The following is a 17698-nucleotide window of genomic DNA, read 5'->3' on the forward strand; positions in this document are numbered from 1 at the left end:
CATCCTAAATGCACGTTCCCTTGGATATAGCAAAGTACACAGTGCCCTCTCCTGCCAGGAACCTCTGTTTTTTAAATATTCCCCCTCACCAACCTTTTTGTCCTCGTTTAAGTGATGAAAATTAATTTATGGCTTGCTTTTTTTAAGATGTTGGTCACAAGCTGCCAGCGAGCTTGACAAAATTGTGCGATTTTTCTTCGCCAGGCATTTGGGCTAAGGCAGCGCTGGCCACAGCAGTGCAAATCCAGACCCAACCATGACATCTAGTGGGTAAGCAGCTGAATACTACCCTTCTGCTCTGGAAAGAAAAAAAAAAAAAAAGTCATTTTTCCCTTCCCACTCATTCCTGCACTCTGGCAGCAACAGCCCCTTCCATTAGACAGCGTCTCCCATTGGGAAGGACTCCAAAGCCCCCAGCCAGCTCCAGCCCCAGAGCGTTACAGCTGAGCAGCGGCTGTTTGCAGGGACATAACCTGGCTCTGGTGGCGAAGAGGGTGATACCGCAGTCAGCTGCAGCCCTGATGGAAAAAAAAAACCCCACACCACCAAAAAAACCCAAGAACCCTAAAAAAATGCTCCCAGCTCTTTGCTGGGGTCACAGTAAAGAAACTCCAGCTCTATTTTTCAAGCAGCTTCCAGCTGCCCAAAGGCAAGTGCCCTTTTTTTTTTTCTGTGATGCTATCTAGCTGCAGACCTCTGTAGCTATGCACAAAAACATTAGGTTACGCAGATGGGGCAACATACAATATTCCTGACAAGCCCCAAAGCTTGAAACGCTCAGGTTCTTATGGCACCGAACCGTGTGCACCTCTTCCTTCTGTACTGGGATGTGGCAACACCTTTGTGTAAGAAAAAGTGTCCTAAAAAGGCAAATAAAGATCAAAAAATCAATTAACTGTCAAAAGCAAGTTATGAATGTTTGCTTTTTATTATTTTGTTTCTATTTCTCTTTGCAAAAAAGACTGCTATCAAACAATACAGGACTGCTGCCAAAAGTTTAAAGCACTCAAGCTCCTGAAGTCAGCAAGCACCTGGAACCTGAGTCTGTCCCAGCCAAGAATAATTTGTCCTGGGCCTCCTTCTGCAGGTGCAGAGAAAACATGTTCTTTGTTTCCATTTATTCCACATAGTCAGTGCAGTAAATAGTTCATTCAGAGTTAAAAAGACCAAATGGGATTTGAAAAAAAAGCACAGGAAACTTGTTTTCTTCTTGCAGATGAATTAAAAATAAAATTAGAGATGAGACTGGGATTCACCATTCTAACATCATGGAACTTCAGGCTGGAAAAAACAGCAAGAACAAACCTTTCAATTCATTAATGGCAAACCAAGACAGCACTGAAGTAAATTTTAGATGCAAAACATGTTGACTACAGGTAGTTTCATTTAATACAAAAATCAGTTCATGCATTTTTATCAGGTTCTGGTTTCCAAACATAGCTCAAGACATATCATTCTGTAAAAGGTCAGTCCATGAGAACTGTTTCTTTCATTACAACACAAAGAAGGTGTGGAAGTTCTGTCTGAATAAATGTGTGCAAGCAAACAACTGATACAAATGTATGGGTCTAACCACACTCCAAAGTAACTATAAAATATATCAAGTTTAGCAGAGACACTTCAGGGAGAGTGTATCATTGTTAGCAAACAGAATTAAAATATTTTCCCAGAGAATGTCTGAAATTATTAAACTTCAGACCCATCACAGCCACAGCTCTGACTGCATCCCACTGAAGAGGGCAGCAGCCTCCCAACGGTGATTCCCCACATCAGGACACCTTCTCCAGCCCAACTGCAGGAGCTCATCAAGAGCGGGGTGACTCAGGAGCACAGTGCTCATTTTTAGGTGTTACCTCGTCCAACTGTTCCGGTAGGCACCTGGTAGTGCATTTTGGCTGCCCACACGCACTACACAGAGCCATTTTAACACACCGAAACAGTTGAGGCTGGCATAAGGAGATGCCCCGCAAGCTGCACGCAGCTGACTCTGGTTTCTCCCTTGCTGTTAACTGAGCTCGTCTCTACCACCAGGATGAAGAGAAGAAAGTGCTGATAAACCCGGCTTACAAAACCAGAGTCCAATTATCATCAGCTCTTGTGTGAAGGAAATTACGAGCTTTTATCTAGGCAGTAACCTCAGACGCGCACATCCCCGGGCAATTTGACATCCTTCTTGGAACAGTTGCATCTCATCTGTCTGCAGTGCAAATGATACCCTACAAAAGGCGAAGCGAGCGTACTCTGGTCTCCCTTCTAGAGCTCGGAGGCGATGCAGGGAAACAGGCAGCTGGCACAGGACCAGAACTGAGGGAGGCTGAATCCCACAGCTCGCCTGGAGGAACTATTTCAAGCATGTTAAATTTTAACCACACATGGCAGTATCTCTGTGCTCCAGGGAGAGGTCATCGCAGAGAAGCACAAACTCCATCCCAAGTCGGTCCAAAATAAGAAACAATTTTTCAAAACATCCCAGCTCCCTGCAAGCTGAGAGTCTGGAACAGAGCTCTTCCTCTGCCTCGGGGCAAACAAATACACAGCTCTCTTCACCGCTGACCTTTAAATTGTCAGGAAACTAATACAAGCAATCTTCCCTGAGAAGTCATGGGGAAGGTGAAAGGAGAACATGGCATATGAATAAATGTAAATCCAGAGGGATGGGGGGGGGGGGGAATCAACACTGTATGACGCTGTGCCTGATCAAGGTTCTAATTAGGAGAGGAAGAAGCACAGAGTAGATGAGATTCCAGCCGTCATACCCTGTTAATGCTGCTCTGATGGACTCCAAGTTCCTATCCTGGAGCTCGGCAGCCACCCTATAAAAAAGGCGTTATGGGACTGTCTAAGAATCTCAGCAATATGATTTCTGAGAAATCAGTGGTCAGTACTGGCATACACCACAGAAAGCCACCCGAGACGCACAAACCCTTCTGTACCCTGGGTACGTAACCCAACTGCAGGACACACAGAAGACAGTCTCCTGCCTGAATGAACTGTTTTCTGTGGCGGGATGCTCTGCATTGCTCCCTCACCTTCATCCCACCCTTGAAGCTGGCCCCCGTGCAGCAACCTTCAGTGCAATTTTTTTATTCACTCTTCCTCTTTCCCCTCGGACGCTGCCAGCCCAGCTCACGCATTAATAACTTGTCATGGAGGAGCTGTCAGCTTCTAACCCAGGGTGTATTCTTCTTCCTGCATTTCCTGCTATAAAGTCCCACTGCCAGCACTGACCTGCAGGAGAAAACGGAGAAGCCGCATCCTTCTTGGCCGCCCTGTTCATTACAGCATCAGCGCTGACGTGCTTCACGTTGCTCTGAAGCCACACCAGCACTAGAAGTGAGCGTGTGTGAGGGGCAGCTGGGAAGGGGACTCCTTCCATCTATCATCGTTTTCTCTTTGCACATCAGCTCCAAGATAACGTCAAGGTGAGTAATTTGCAAAATCCAGAAATAAAGAGAGCTCTCCCAGAGGAGTATGAGCTAACAAAGTGCCCAAGTCAGTGCTAAGCCATGTAAGGAAGGCGAAGCAGAGCACGACATACTACATCTTCACGTGGTTCTGCCCAGTCACCTTATCACACAGTTGGCTCCACATCTGAGTGGTGGTTTTACACTTTCTGTGAGCGGTCAGGCGTCAAGAGAAAGAACTGGTTGCTGTCTCAGTGCCAACACACAGCTCTGGCGTTAGAGGCACGGGACTAAGGGCTGCTTGTTCCCTGCCCCATGTCCTGAAAACCTGCCTCCAAAGGGCCTCCCACATGAGCCACTCAGACCAGTTCCAGTAATACATTGGCTTGGTGACCATGCCCAGAGGTGACACGCCTTAAGCACAGCTCTCCAAATTTCCTACATCCTGCTTAATTTCACCCACGTGGGGTTGTTACAGCACTGTAACCCCAAAGGGGATCGCGAAGGTCAGACTCCTCCCAGTCCGTCCGCTCTCAAACGGAGACCCCTCGGCTGTCCCGCTTCTCCATCCTGACTTAGCAGAGGTGACAGACTTGCTCCCTACCAGCCTCCCAACGGGCAGCAATGCCCAAATCATTTCGAGCAGAGGTGCCTGCAGGAATCGGGGTCAGAGACGCTCCCGGTTGTGCAATGGCAGCTGCAGGTCGGCACCAGCTGCTGCCTCTCTCCTTAGGGGTGGAGAGAAAACAGATTAATCAATGAAACCGAATCCGATTCATCAGAAACTACAGCCATCTGTTAGACTATTAATAGACACAGAACTCATGTAAAGCACTAGCATTAATACTCCAGGAATATCTTTTTTTCTGGAGGAAAAGTTTAGGTTAGCAGCAACTGCAGTGTTGTGGGGGGAGAAAGGGGTGCTGATGGTGGGGTTTACATCAGTTTATTATTTGACTTCTGTGCAATCAAATGAGTGGATTTCTCCCCACCTTCCTCCAGTGCAGCATCTCACCCTCAGAAGGCTAAAGTCTCATGTGCTTTTTGTTATATAATCCTCACCCCAGGCCTTCTTTAGATTCCTGAAATATTCACCTACTTGCCTGCTCATTTCTAAGGACTCTGCCTACTGAAGGGAGCGCAGGTTAAAGTGGGAAAGCGTCTCAATAACCTCCCAGCCCCGACTTGAACAAGGAACACATCACAGCCTTGTCAGGTGTGCAGAGTGAAAACCAGGAGTGGTTTTCACAGAGGAGACCAGTAAAACACTTACAGAAATCCAACCTCACTTACACCAGCTCATTTTCACTTCTTATACCAAGAGACTGAACAGGTGGGGGGCAGGGAAAAGAAACAACTTTCCAGATTATTTTAAACCACCTCCATTATTTTTGAGATATGCATTTAAACTGCATGCATATTTTGCTCTTCATTTTTATCATCAAGTTATTTCTGTACTGTGCTCGATTCTCTTGTGAGAACAGGCAGCTAAAATAAACACTCCATATTTACTCACATCAGATAGTTTTTCCAAGAGGAATTGAATTGTAACTGACAAGTGGCCTATTTTTCCTTAACCTCCGGCTTCTTGTCCTTGAGACATCGTGACCAGAGGAACCAGCCTCCCTCCCTTGCACCAGGACGATTTGCTCTCTCCGAAGGAGACACAGCAAATACACCAGAGATGAGGTGGCACAGCCAGCCATTCTACATGCATGCAATTTTCCTCACGCCTGACCGACTAGATATAGTGCAGCCAAAACAGATATAACACATTTCTTTTCTAATGCCTGCAACAGGGAGCACAAGCAAAGCGGGCACCCTGGTCCCTCTGTGCAGCCCCGGGATAGGGCTAGTGCTGCAGAATTCACCTTCCCAGCCCAGGAATTAAACTAGTCAAGGGTGCACAGCTGTCAAACGGGCCACCTACAGATGTCAGACAAGCTACACCAAAGAGACCGAGGGTAGGAAAGCAGTAGTTGTTCCTGGAGATGAGAATAAGCCAACCATGACGATAAAGGCGAGCGGGCAACAGACAGGCGCAGCAGCTCAAGACCTCAACCCGCTGTGTACAAAAAGCAAAGCTGGAGCCTGAAATAAGATCCAGGCTCCAACAAAATGGACTATTTCCAAGTATTTGAAAAGCTTCAAACAGCTGTGGGGAGGAAGAAAATTCTCACAGCCTGTGACAAGGCAGAGCGAGACAGACGCGAAAACAAGGTCTCCTCTAAACAGAAAAGGCACTGAGTCTTCAGCAACGCCCGGAGGGCACGGGTGGTGCTGGCGAGGCACGCTCAGCAGGCTCCCGCTGCTAAACCATGTTTGAGGAAAATCCTCCTTCAAGATATTTGACAAGACTTGCCCACCCAGAAGACTCCCAAGAAACCAACACAGCTGTAAGTCATGTTTTGCGGGATCAGGAAACCACCGGACACGTCCCAGTGGACAACAGCGACAGCTTTGCTTCCTCCGGCGACTTGCCAGCAAACCCAACCTCCCCGCAGCACCACCTGGCAAATCTGAAGATGCTGATGTCCAGACAGAAGGCCGAGTACGAATCTAAAATTGCAAGGTAACGGATTTTGAAAACTATGAGGCTTCAGGGAAGGCATCTCTTCCTGCTGTATACAACTGCTGCAGGACCCGTATCTGTGAGTAAGGTCTATGGATGCTGCTGCAGTCAGTGCCTCCACATACCACTGTGAATGTCACCCAGGATCCAGCATTACAGGATTAGGTTAGCAATTATTCAGAGTTATTCGAATTCGTTTTCATGTGGGTCCTTGAGAAACTCCAGAGCATCTCTAAGATTTTTTGCAGGGTTGCGCAGAGCTCTTGAAAAGCCTCTGGTCTATTGTGTATTTTTCTTTTTTTGCCTTAATCCAATATTAAGCTTTTCTCTAGGGAAAAACGTGCAGGCTTCTCGGCAGCGTTAGCAGTAAGTCATTATTCTTTACAAATTGCAAGTCATGAATTTTAACAACTCAGATGAAAGTGTTCATAAGTATTTTCCCAATTTCTCAGATTAGAAATTTAATAGAGATTTAGCCATAGCTTGTTATCAAGAAAAAAAAAACCACCAAAAACATTTCCAGGCTCTGTTTTCCAAATAGTACTGTTTTTCTATTGTGTAGTTAAAAGGAATGAACATTTTAAATATAATATTGTTCATTAGTTATAAGTTACAGGTATATTGTGCAAATTAACTACTTGATTAAATCATAAAATACCTCAACATGCATCATTGCAACAGATGGCAAGTGGGTAATGTTGAATTACACTTTGCCTTGAACACTGCATAAAGAAAAAGAAGATCCATTTAATTTCTTGAAGTATTCATCAATTTCTTCTTAGTAAAAGAAGCTATTCCTAGGTTTGTAGCTTTTTTTCCCCCTAAATCTCTTTGCTGTATTCTGCTTATGTTTTCTTTTGCAGTTCAAGGGAACTGCAATCTAAGCAGAATCCTCAGTGTTTCCTAAAATAAGTTGCATTGCCATTTGTTGTTAGACTACTGTTGTATTCCACTACAAAAAAAAAACCCAACCCCAAAGCTGACTCCTTTGGCTATATGGTTATTTATATTTATTGCAAATTGGGATAACTAAAAATTGCAGCTTTTATTTTAATATGTAACACCATAAATTGGAAAAGTATTGGGGATGACAATACTTGTATTTATGGGAACGTATGTTAAAAGCTTTTAAAAAGCCTATAGCGTCATTAAGAAAGGGGAAAAAAAAATAATCCTGTAATTTACAATGCCTGTCCTTCCAACAGCCTGGAGCAGCGGAACAGAGAGCTGCAGTCAGAGATTAAGGGTATGCATTCAAAACTGGGACAGCAGCGTAAGCGGTACAATCTCGTGGAGATGAAAATGCGAAATGCAGAGAGAGCAAAGGAAGATGCAGAGAGAAGAAATGAAATGCTCCAAAAAGAAATGGAAGAGTTTTTTGAAACCTTCAGGGAAATTAACAGATGGAAATAAACAGCTTGTTCAGTTTCAAATTGAGCTAAACTGTAGGAGAGAGAAAGGCCACATCCCGATTTCAGCACATACTCCCATTTCAGAGGTAAAATACGAAACCCAACAGTAAAAACTAGGCTGTCAATTACAAAAGTGAGCGGTTGCTACAAACACTTTGGGATCCCTGAACTCCAGGAGCTCTGCACCACCCTGCTATGCCAGGGATGCTTTCTCTTACCACTGGAAAAATCTTTCAGACACATTGCACTACCAAACTCCCAAGCCAGCCTATATAGCGTGCTGGGGAAGCACCCTGGTGTTTTTTGGCTACCCTTGAGTCTTGTACTGATGCACTAAATGCTTAAGTGACCAAGTGTTTTTACTGAAGGGATGCCATGCTTGCTGGAGTGTGTTTTACCAGCCACCCCAGAAGTCACATAGCTATTATTGCATGGTCTTTAGAGTGCTGAGCTCATACCTGCATCCCAAAGTCAGCTGTTTCAGGTAAAGACATATACAGAGAAAAAAATGAGACAACACACTTGCACCTCCCTATAGTTCCCACCAGCACTCTCACATAGCCCTGTGCCTGGGATCCAGAGCCGTTGTGCAGTTCCTGTCCTCTTACTGAAGGGATATGCATTCATGGAGAAGGAAGAGGTCTCTTCCAAAGCCATTTGCTCCTCTGGATTATAATTAGCCTCCGTACAGGACTCCCATATGAACACATTCTTAAGACAGTCACTGGTAGACTCCCTCACCCACATCTCATCAGAGCTACTTCTGTCCACATGAGAAATGTGTTAACTGTTTTGATACCAGCATTAATGACATATACAGTTAAATATCAAGAAAATAACCTGTTCTTTTAACCCACTGCAGAAGAATTTTAACATGAACAATGGCATCTGTATTCTTAAACCTGTACTGAATTTAAAATTATACTTTATATGAGAAAAACATGTGTTTCATTATTTGCTCTTCAGCCAGACTAAATGTAAGAGTGCCCATCTACTTGATAACTCAGTATCTCACTAAAACAGCTTACGATGTGTAAGCAGAAACTGCACAGAAGTTTTTCTTCTTCCCCAGAGACAAGCAAGCAGCTTCTTTTAAGATCAAATACGAGTGAATCAAAAAACCCAGAGTCTTATCCCACAAGGCTCATGGAGTGAAGCAAACCTGCCCTATTCCATGCCCAGGGCAATGCTGCAGGCCCTTTTATTCACAAGTGCACGCTGGCCAACCCCTTCCATACATTGCCTGGTCTCCACAAGCGCATCGTTGAACCGTAACTTGTTTCTTTGCCACCTTACCTTCATACCAAGTAATTGTGAACTGAGCAGTTTTTTTAATTTTAATTCCATGCACACACCCCTCCCCCCATCTTCTGAGACCTCATTACTATGAAAAAAACAACTTCTGAAGTCCCACTTTCCTCAAAAGTTATTTGGGTCTTGTTTAATCAGTTCCCCTCCCTCCTTACCTACCTAGAACTATCCTGCCAACTTCAAGAACTTGCAGGAGATATAAAGAAAAGGTATGGCGTAAGGCAAGGAAGGTACTGCACGCACATCATCATCCCACTTCATTGGTTTTTTTTGTTCTCTATTTAATGAATTTGATCTTTCTCTGTAGCTGAAGAGGCAACCTGAAAAACATTCTATCATCAAATACAGGGAAGCTTTGGGATCTGCTGGGCACCCCTGCTTTATCCAGATACTCTGTTGCAATGCCCTGTAGAGAAGGGATAGAACTTCAAAAGTTCTCCACACAAGAAATAGCAATGTTGCTGTAAAAATTATTTCAGACTGTCATTGGTGAAGCTTTTACAGTGCCAAAGTGTGGCTGAGAGCCCTAGCCATATATCTAGAAAGGCAGCTATGTCAATCCTTCATCTAATATTAGAAAACCTCCATGAAAAGCAACTAGATAAAGTAGCAGTTAAGTTTTATTTCATCTTCCCAGAGTTAGAGCAGACAGCTTTGCAAAGTGCCTGGAAACCTCATCACTCTCTTTGCAAGAATACTTACCTCTTCCTCAAAATAAGTACAATGGAACTATTTTTTCAAGCTAGCTGTACCTCTGTCTTGTTCAGTAAGAACAAAATGAAACAACACTGTTTGGGTACAAGGTGAAGAGAAAATTCTTCCAAAGTCCTTTTATGTATGTACATATATATACACACACGTATATAGCCAGTAGCTTATCTGAAACTTGCAAGTAAGTCTGACAATCTAATTATGATACTGTTTAAGCACATGGATGGAAATACAGATCTGTCAGTATTACCAGGCAAGCCTCTGCAATTTAAAAAAAACAAAAAACAAAAAACCAAAATACACTTGGCAGTAAAACCAAGTGCTGTTAATGTCCCAAATGTTCCAGCTGAGCAGGAGAAAGCAGCTCCAACCAATCTCTTAAAGCTGTTCTTCATTCATTTTTCATACCAACACTTACTTTTTTGGTTAACTGGAAGCTGAAGTGATAACTGAAACTTTTTGTTTTAAGATAACTAAGAGCATACATCATTTTGGTTACATAAAACATTCTACTTCAACACAGGAAGAATCAAGAAAAAGAAAACATTGCTACAGTAAATAAGACAAACTGCTCAAATCTCTTAAGTATACATATTTATTTGTAATTTTACAGTGGCTTTAGTACTGTTTTACGATAAGGTTTTTGGAGGGGAAAAACCCCCAAAGCTTCAGAACAAGGCTTTAACTAGAACTTCAGAAAAAATTGACAGTTTTCCTTATGAAATTCTAGTTTCCTTAAAGAAAATCAATCCAAAAAACAAAGAAGCATGACTACTGTCCACAAAAACAAACAAAACAAAAACAAACCCAAAACAACAAAACCCAGAAAACTTTCTAGTCATCCCGAAAACAAAGTCCAGCATCAGACAAAATAGCCACTGCATTGAAAGGAACATGTTCCTATTGCACAAGCATCAAAAATGAGATATGACAATCAAAGCCTAATTTCATAGGCAGAATAGGCCACATATATCTGTATAATTAGACTTCAAAGCACATCTTCCTTCTGAAATTATATACCATACTATAACTAATATTAAGGCCATAAAATCAGAACACTGTAACAAGTGATAGGGCTTGATGCTACTTTTTGTGACGTTTGGTAAACAGAAGGTGGGAAAGAGGGCCAAAACAAGACATATAAAGCATTCTGAAGGGAGTTAAAACCTAAAGGCATTTCTAAAGAAACTCTCAAAGAACTAATTTTTGGAGGGGGTTTATTTTGAGTCATTAGATAAAACTGGATTTCATAACAAATCACTCAAGGAGCCTATTATACTCCTTAATAGCATGTGTTCAGGAGTACGCTATAGAATATATTCTCTGGAATTAACATTTGAATTTGTACGTAAACAGTTAGTTATTTCTATTTGTTATTCCCTCTTTAAAATAGAAGAAAATTTGTATAATCTTTATAAATTACCTTAATGACCTGGTAAGGCTTCACTGTACTGAGTTAACTGCACACAGGTTATCTGTGGTTTCTCTTAATTAGGTAACTTGATTACACTAAACTGCTAAAACCACCTGGGGAACCCAACATGTCATGTAATTTAAAGAAAGGGATAGTTATGTATTGCTATCTTTCCTAACTGTGTTCATTTTACTAGTGTATAAGACACCTGAAAGCAATAGCTCCAAAGAAGCTGTAACTACCATGAAAGTTTAAACATTTTAACTTCAGGAAAATCTGGGAATCTGATGAAGCTGAAAATGCACATTAGTAATTTTATAAAGTTTGGCTTGCCACCATTTAAGAAAATATAGGTATCAAAAACAGACAAATACACTGCTAACCATCTGTTACATTTTCTTTTAAAAAATTAGCACCAATTTAAGCATCTGAATTCATAGAAAAGCTAGTGACACACTTGGTTTCTCAAAAAAGTTTTTCCCCATTAGAAGACAATACAATAGCATATGCTTACGGGTATTAAATTAGCTTTGTTATCAGTAACAAAAATGACTACTGTTGCAGGTAGTGAACATAAAATGTTGTTCTTACCCTATTACTTTCTCCTCTGCTTTTGTTATCCTAAGAAACTATGGTGTGCTGAACTACAGACCTAGCCTGGGAAACAAATACATGTGTACTTGCTTAAGTACACCCTAGAAAGTATCAGGGTTTCAGACTAGTATTTTAGAGCAGGGACACTGTCTTCCTGTGGTATTCATAGAGCATCTATTGCGGAGGACTCCCAATAAGCAGATGTTCTGGCCTTGCCACAGCATATACAACTACCTTATGATGCATAGCCAAAACTTAATAAAAAGTTTTTGTTTAAGAAAAAGAATCCTAGTGCTCATAGCTAGCTGACCTTGCTATAGGAACAAACATCGCTGGATCTTGATATAATAGATGGCTAGGTAGTCACATTGCTATTCAAGTCACCCTACAGGCATTTGAGTATAAGATGTTTCTCAAATGATCTCTTACTAAGTGTTAAATTCTAATTTAAAATCTCTGAAAACAGGTTTGTATTTAAAGGAAAAGGCTGATCAAATCTATCAGAATAGCAAAGATTGCAACCAAAATTTAAACATATTAAACATTTTATGTCATTCCTTTTTACACCATATACTGGTTGTATTTAGAAGAATCCTAAAGTGCTTCAAACCCAGCAATTAAAGTTGATTTCTTTTGTGCAAAACTGCAAGCACCTTTTCAAAAAATAAGCAGCAGCATCAAGGAATAAAAACTTAGTTAAATGTATCTTCTCTATTTTGTTTTGAATTCTTGGACCAAAATAATTTGCAATATTTTCAGTAACAAATTGCAGAAGAGTGCATTTTATTGGTTTAGTTTTATACTGGACTTGTTATACACATACTGTTTGAAATAGCGGACCCGGGTAAATTTATATCCACAAAGCAACACTGTGGGATTGAAATCCAACAACTAAAATTTTAGCTACAAAAATAGTCATTTTATAGAACACAAACAGAAACGATGGTTATCTCTCCACTTTCCTCCAACACTAATATGAGAAAAGATGGTTTACTTAAAACATTAGTTTAGCTCCAGACTTTTTTAGCATGCAGAGCGGGCAAAAAATAAAACTGATTTGATTAAGTTGTGTAATAAGCTTTTAGAACATCACTACCACTCCTGTAATAGACAATCTAAAATACATGTAAAATAATGAGCCAGAATACACTTTTTCTGTCATATTTCAACATGTTAAAAAAATAATCAAAGACACTCTGGAAAAGCAAAGAAATCGCTAGATTCATCTATAGGAACTCAAGTCCAAATTCTGCATCTGGGTGCAGGTGTCCCTGGATCAAAACCAGTTTTGAGCAGGAATTACACAATACACAACCCAGGAAAGAATTTGGTTCCCAGTATATGGTATCACTAAGTTTAGCATCAAGCCCTGATAGAATCCATATGACATAAGTAGAATATACAGACAAAGGCTGTTCAGCATTTACCCCCCACCACGCTTAAAGTACTTCCATTTCAAGTGTCACAATTCAAATGAAACACTCCACACAAACTGTATTGCTGCAAGACTGAACCCGTACTCCAAAACGGCATTATGTTCAGTAAAGATTTGTCTGCACTTTAACATCTGAACTTCCAGCACACACCAAACCAGAAGACTGCACTTCTGCCAAAAGAAGGGTCATTCACTCAGTTCTTGGAGACACGGTGTGTAAGCTGTATTTTGAATGTCTAGATCCTACTTCATTCAGAAAATTAAAATTATAAGCCAAATACAGTCAGATCTAAAAAGGAAACCAATTTAGCATTTAAGATCCTTCCTTTTGGAAAAAAAAATTAAACATATGGAATCACTTTTTTTTTTTTAAATTAATTTTGAATAAACACGTATGCTCTGTTAGGATTTAAAATAGACAAAGAAAACATCAAGAGCCCTCTGGTTCCTAACAGTTTTTGAAACTTACCAACCAACTAGTTAATTTCTAGTTAAGGCTGAGTTTAATTTTCATTATTGTGACAAAGAAATGCAAACCCTTACCCAAAACATTACAAAACTTCAAAGGCTGTTTGCAAACACTAGTTTCCAGTCATTAGACTAGTTTATTTTGTATGATCCATGCAGACAAAGCCTTAATTTTGACATTCATTTCTTGTCTTTTTCAATAAAAAACCTAGACTTGTCATATCACAGTATTTCCCCAAAGCACACTTACAGGCTGCTTATCCAGAATTTCAAAAACCGCCAAGCTTCTCTTTCTAAGGGTGGTTGGTTTTTTGTTTGGGTTTTTTTTTTGAGGAAAAATGATATGAGCACAGATGAAATGAACTGTTTGAAACATACTCCATTTCTGCAATGCCATTCAGCTACTCAGTGTTCGTATATTTAACATAATGTTTCTGGTAAATAATCTGATTGATAGCCATAGATCCCTCTTTTTTTTCAGGTGAGCAGTTAAGATTACAGATTGTATCTATGTTGACCACCACTTATTTTTAGTCATATTTCATAAATTGTTTATGTATACTGCAGTAGTGTTAACACTATACAAAGTCTCTCAAAGAAAAGTAACATTCATGTTTACAAAACTGAGCAGGTTTCTCAATATATATATGTATACACACTCTCACATATTCTTAATCTTTAAATACATATAAATATTTATAAATGCCAAAGTGCAAAAAAATGGTCAATTGCATCGCTTTACATACATGATTTTAGTATTAGGAATAAAAGTGATTATATTGCACACAAAACTCTCTAAACTTTTAAACCCCTATCAAGTTACATGTGCATTTTGTTTTCCATCAGTGATGAGGTTCTCACAGCATTGACGACCATTTCACAAACATGGCACTGAACTTAATCTGCAGTCAGGAATACAACTGTATGTATATAATCTGCATGCAGTACATTTATAGTCTGTATGTGCACACTGAAACAGCATGGGAACTTTAGCATGCATCTATTCTGCACGTGTTTTTCTGAATATAATCTGCCTATGTGCCTTCTTGAGATCAATGTTCATTCAGGTTATTAGCAATTTGGTTTTGAATTATACTGGAATCAAAATTCACAATATTCACAGGCATTTCAAGCATGCTCCGAAGGCAGTAACATTTCTGTAAAATTTTGAAGCTTCAAAGTATGCCATAGCAAGACAACATTAAAAAAAATAAGGTATGAGACAGCTTTTCCTACAAGATTTACAAATAAACACAGTTAATTTCAGGGGTTTTTTTGTTCCAAGAATACATATTCAAGCTAACAGTATGTACTAGGAAAAGGTCAGATACTAATTCAAATCATGGAGATAGGGCATTGTGCTAAAAACATTAAAGACAATTTGAATTACAGAATAATTTAGGTTGGAAGAGACCTGGAGGTCATCTGGTCCAACTCCATGTTGCTCTGAGCAGCCCAAGTCCAGTAGAAGAAATTCAACTCTGCAAATACCCAAAACACATGGAACCCCCCCCATCTTTGTTGCGTTGTCTTCTAAAGCAGTAACTGTTAAAATGAACATAGCACAGTGCAACTTCCATTGAAAAAGATAAAAATAATGAAAAATTAATTCCAGTATATTACTTCCATAGTGAATCACTAATGTTCATTTTGAATAGGTGTCTTCAGTAATTTTAACTTACACAAATAACAAGGATTAAAAAAATGCCGAAGAACAGCAACCTGTACTGTTCTGCTATATGGTTAACAGGTATTTTAAAATGTTTTTTCCAGTGACAAAAATGCACTAAAAGTATTTCACATATAACATCAGTATCCAAGGATAAACTAAGGTATCTGTAGGTTTAAAACCAAACAACAAGAAATAACCCAAGTCCCAATATCCTGCAATTCAATTTAACAGAATTTTAAAAATCCAAGATTCCAGATGACAATTCTGAAATTAAAATCATATTAACTATTTTGTTAATTTTTAAATTTTTTTAACCTTCTGGGACAGTAAAACCTTAATATTTTTTGCTACAGCAAATTGAACTATTAAGAAGGGGTATAATTTTCATATAAAAACAACATTTGCACAAAGAGAAATTGGTGCTTTTCAAATCGTAGGGTCAGAAACAACAGACAATTTTCTTTTACAAGAGAAATATGTCAGTAATGCAGTGGCTGGCTGGGCCAGTATATTTTATAAGTTCTATTTATATATTCAAGTCAAGAGTATCTGGATCAACAGCTAAATATAGTGCCTTTAAGAAAGTGGTGTTTTACCTCATCTTGTACATCTCTATTACTCTTATAGTTATATAGTTTAATCTCACACGCATGCACACACAAGATCCTTTAGCAAAACTTCACACCTGTGCACTCCAAAGTGAGTGTGCACAAATTCACAAGCAAGTAGTAAAAGCAATTTAAGCCCTACTCTACTGCAAACGCATTTTCCATTCAACATATTGCGCAATGTAACAGGCAATGTTTGTGTTACCTGATTCTGAAAACTGTATTGATAAGCCTGTATTGAAACAGCAAATAACCTCCTCCTCTTCTCTGACACTGTATTTAGAAAACATGTATTAAATATGTTTTCCTCCCCCAATACAAATGGATAGGTTTTCCTAAGGCGAGAATAGAGCTAAGCTCTGTTAACTAAATACTTAATTTACAAGTGATTCAAAACTACTGTATTTTTATTTCTTTAATTACTCGCTAGAAAAAATGGACCCATAAAAAAAGGAAAACCTTTATGCAGCTCTTTTTGAGGCTGCAAGTCTCTCCAATTCATCTGTCCTTTTATCAGTTTGCAGTGAATGAAGAGCATCACAGATATAATTTCCTTTTCTGTTTGTTTTTGTTAAAGGACCAGTATCACAAGCTAGAAAATACAGACCATTTTAGCACTCTCTCCCCTTATAAACAGGCATTGCTTCACAGATAAGTCACTCATCCTTCCTTAAGATTTAATTAAGCCACTGTATCTTCCATCCACATTTAAAAAAATGAAGAAGTTAGAGACACATACTCATAGGTGAAATACAAAGTAATGGCTGTTTTCTTTAAACTTCATGTTTATCTCTTCTACAAGAAGATACAGAATTGTTGGAAAGTGAAGACAGAAAGGGCTCAATAAAAAAAAAAAGTGCTATGTGGAAGAATAACTGCCCTTTAAACATAGTACTGAGACCGTTCAATGTGTGAGTTCACACTTACATACAACACTCCAGTCATTAAATAAAGCAAACCGCCACAGTCACACATTAAAACAAACTTCACAGAGACTATACATTCAAAAAACCTACTAACGAGCAATACTGTACTAAAATGTAAACAACCATTGTGTCACAGAAGCCTGCCAGTTGGAACTGAAGATTCATGAACCCACTTAGGAGGAGTTATTGGCTAGAAGTCTATTATAACTGCTCACCTGAAATAGGCTGAAACAAACAAAAGCCTATAATAGTGTCTAAGGTTTTTTTCTTTAGACATTGATTTGCTTTCATTCTACAACATTAAGCAGGCAATTTCATAACAACTGAGTAAAAAAAACAGGCATTACTTTAGCACAACATGCAGAACATGGAGTTTTTCTACTTGGTTCCATTAACTTACAAGCAATTCAGGCCCAATGGAAGCAAGAGTTCTTTTCCAAAATCAAGTCTGCAATCCTGGCTGATCATCGACATCCTTCAAGGGGTCCTGTCAAGGCATCGAGGCTGCTGTCTGTATCTGAGGCCAATGTTTGCTCTGTTGACATGGATGAAATGTCATTGATAGATGATGACTGGGAAGGACTCGTGTTGCTATTCACTGCTGCATCTGTGCTAAGTAAACCAAACATAATAAAATCTGAGGCAAGACAATATTGCAGGTACAAATAACCACACTTATAGGCTGTGAGCATCACTCTCCCCACAGAAATCCTTAGAAAATAAAGACATTAATAAAACAGTAGAAAAGCAAGCACTAAGTTCCCTAGCACTCAAAACCTAATGTGAACATTAAGAGAGGAGATTTTTATTTTAATCCCTCTTGCGGCGGGGGGGGGGTCGGGGGGGGGGGCACGCAATGTATGGTGTGAATAGTGACCTGAGTATCAAGAAATCTAATAGATACAGTTAATAAAAGACAGTACAATAGTCCAAGGACTGAACCAAGAGAACAGCAGCAAACATCAAGGATTCAATCATGGGCATAAATACTTTGCACTATTAACTGCTTTAAATAAGACCTAACAATGTTTAACCCTGCATGAAAGGGACTCATTCATGTAAAGCCACAGAGTAAGCATTCAGCATAAAAGGTATCTATGCAGCAGGTGATGTACCATGGTATCAATTATTTCATTTGATGACTGAGCCCTTTGGGGAGAAGGCAGCTCAG

General features: G+C 39.8%; 2 protein-coding genes across 9 annotated transcripts in view; one reads left to right on the top strand and one right to left on the bottom strand.

Moving 5' to 3' along the window:
- Positions 1-900: 900 nt before the first annotated feature.
- Positions 901-17698, bottom strand: part of MAPK9 (mitogen-activated protein kinase 9) — a 40112-nt gene continuing 23314 nt past the window's right edge. For 4 of the 8 annotated variants that reach the window (XM_075056891.1, XM_075056892.1, XM_075056895.1 and 1 more), the window contains one exon: positions 9988-17134. In XM_075056891.1, coding sequence (XP_074912992.1) covers positions 16992-17134 — 143 coding nt within the window. In that variant the 3' untranslated portion in view covers positions 9988-16991. Of the gene's footprint in view, positions 1282-9987; positions 17140-17698 lie in introns of those variants that run through there. The other 4 variants (XR_012654326.1, XR_012654325.1, XR_012654324.1 and 1 more) reach the window with 4 other exon arrangements.
- Positions 4973-8320, top strand: LOC142044209 (rho GTPase-activating protein 24-like). Its single transcript, XM_075056410.1, has 2 exons — positions 4973-5976; positions 7182-8320. The coding sequence occupies exons 1-2, from the start codon at positions 5723-5725 to the stop codon at positions 7387-7389; spliced, it is 462 nt and encodes a 153-aa protein (XP_074912511.1). The 5' UTR covers positions 4973-5722; the 3' UTR covers positions 7390-8320.

Source organism: Buteo buteo, chromosome 24, assembly GCF_964188355.1.
Source record: "Buteo buteo chromosome 24, bButBut1.hap1.1, whole genome shotgun sequence".
Lineage (NCBI taxonomy): Eukaryota > Metazoa > Chordata > Aves > Accipitriformes > Accipitridae > Buteo > Buteo buteo.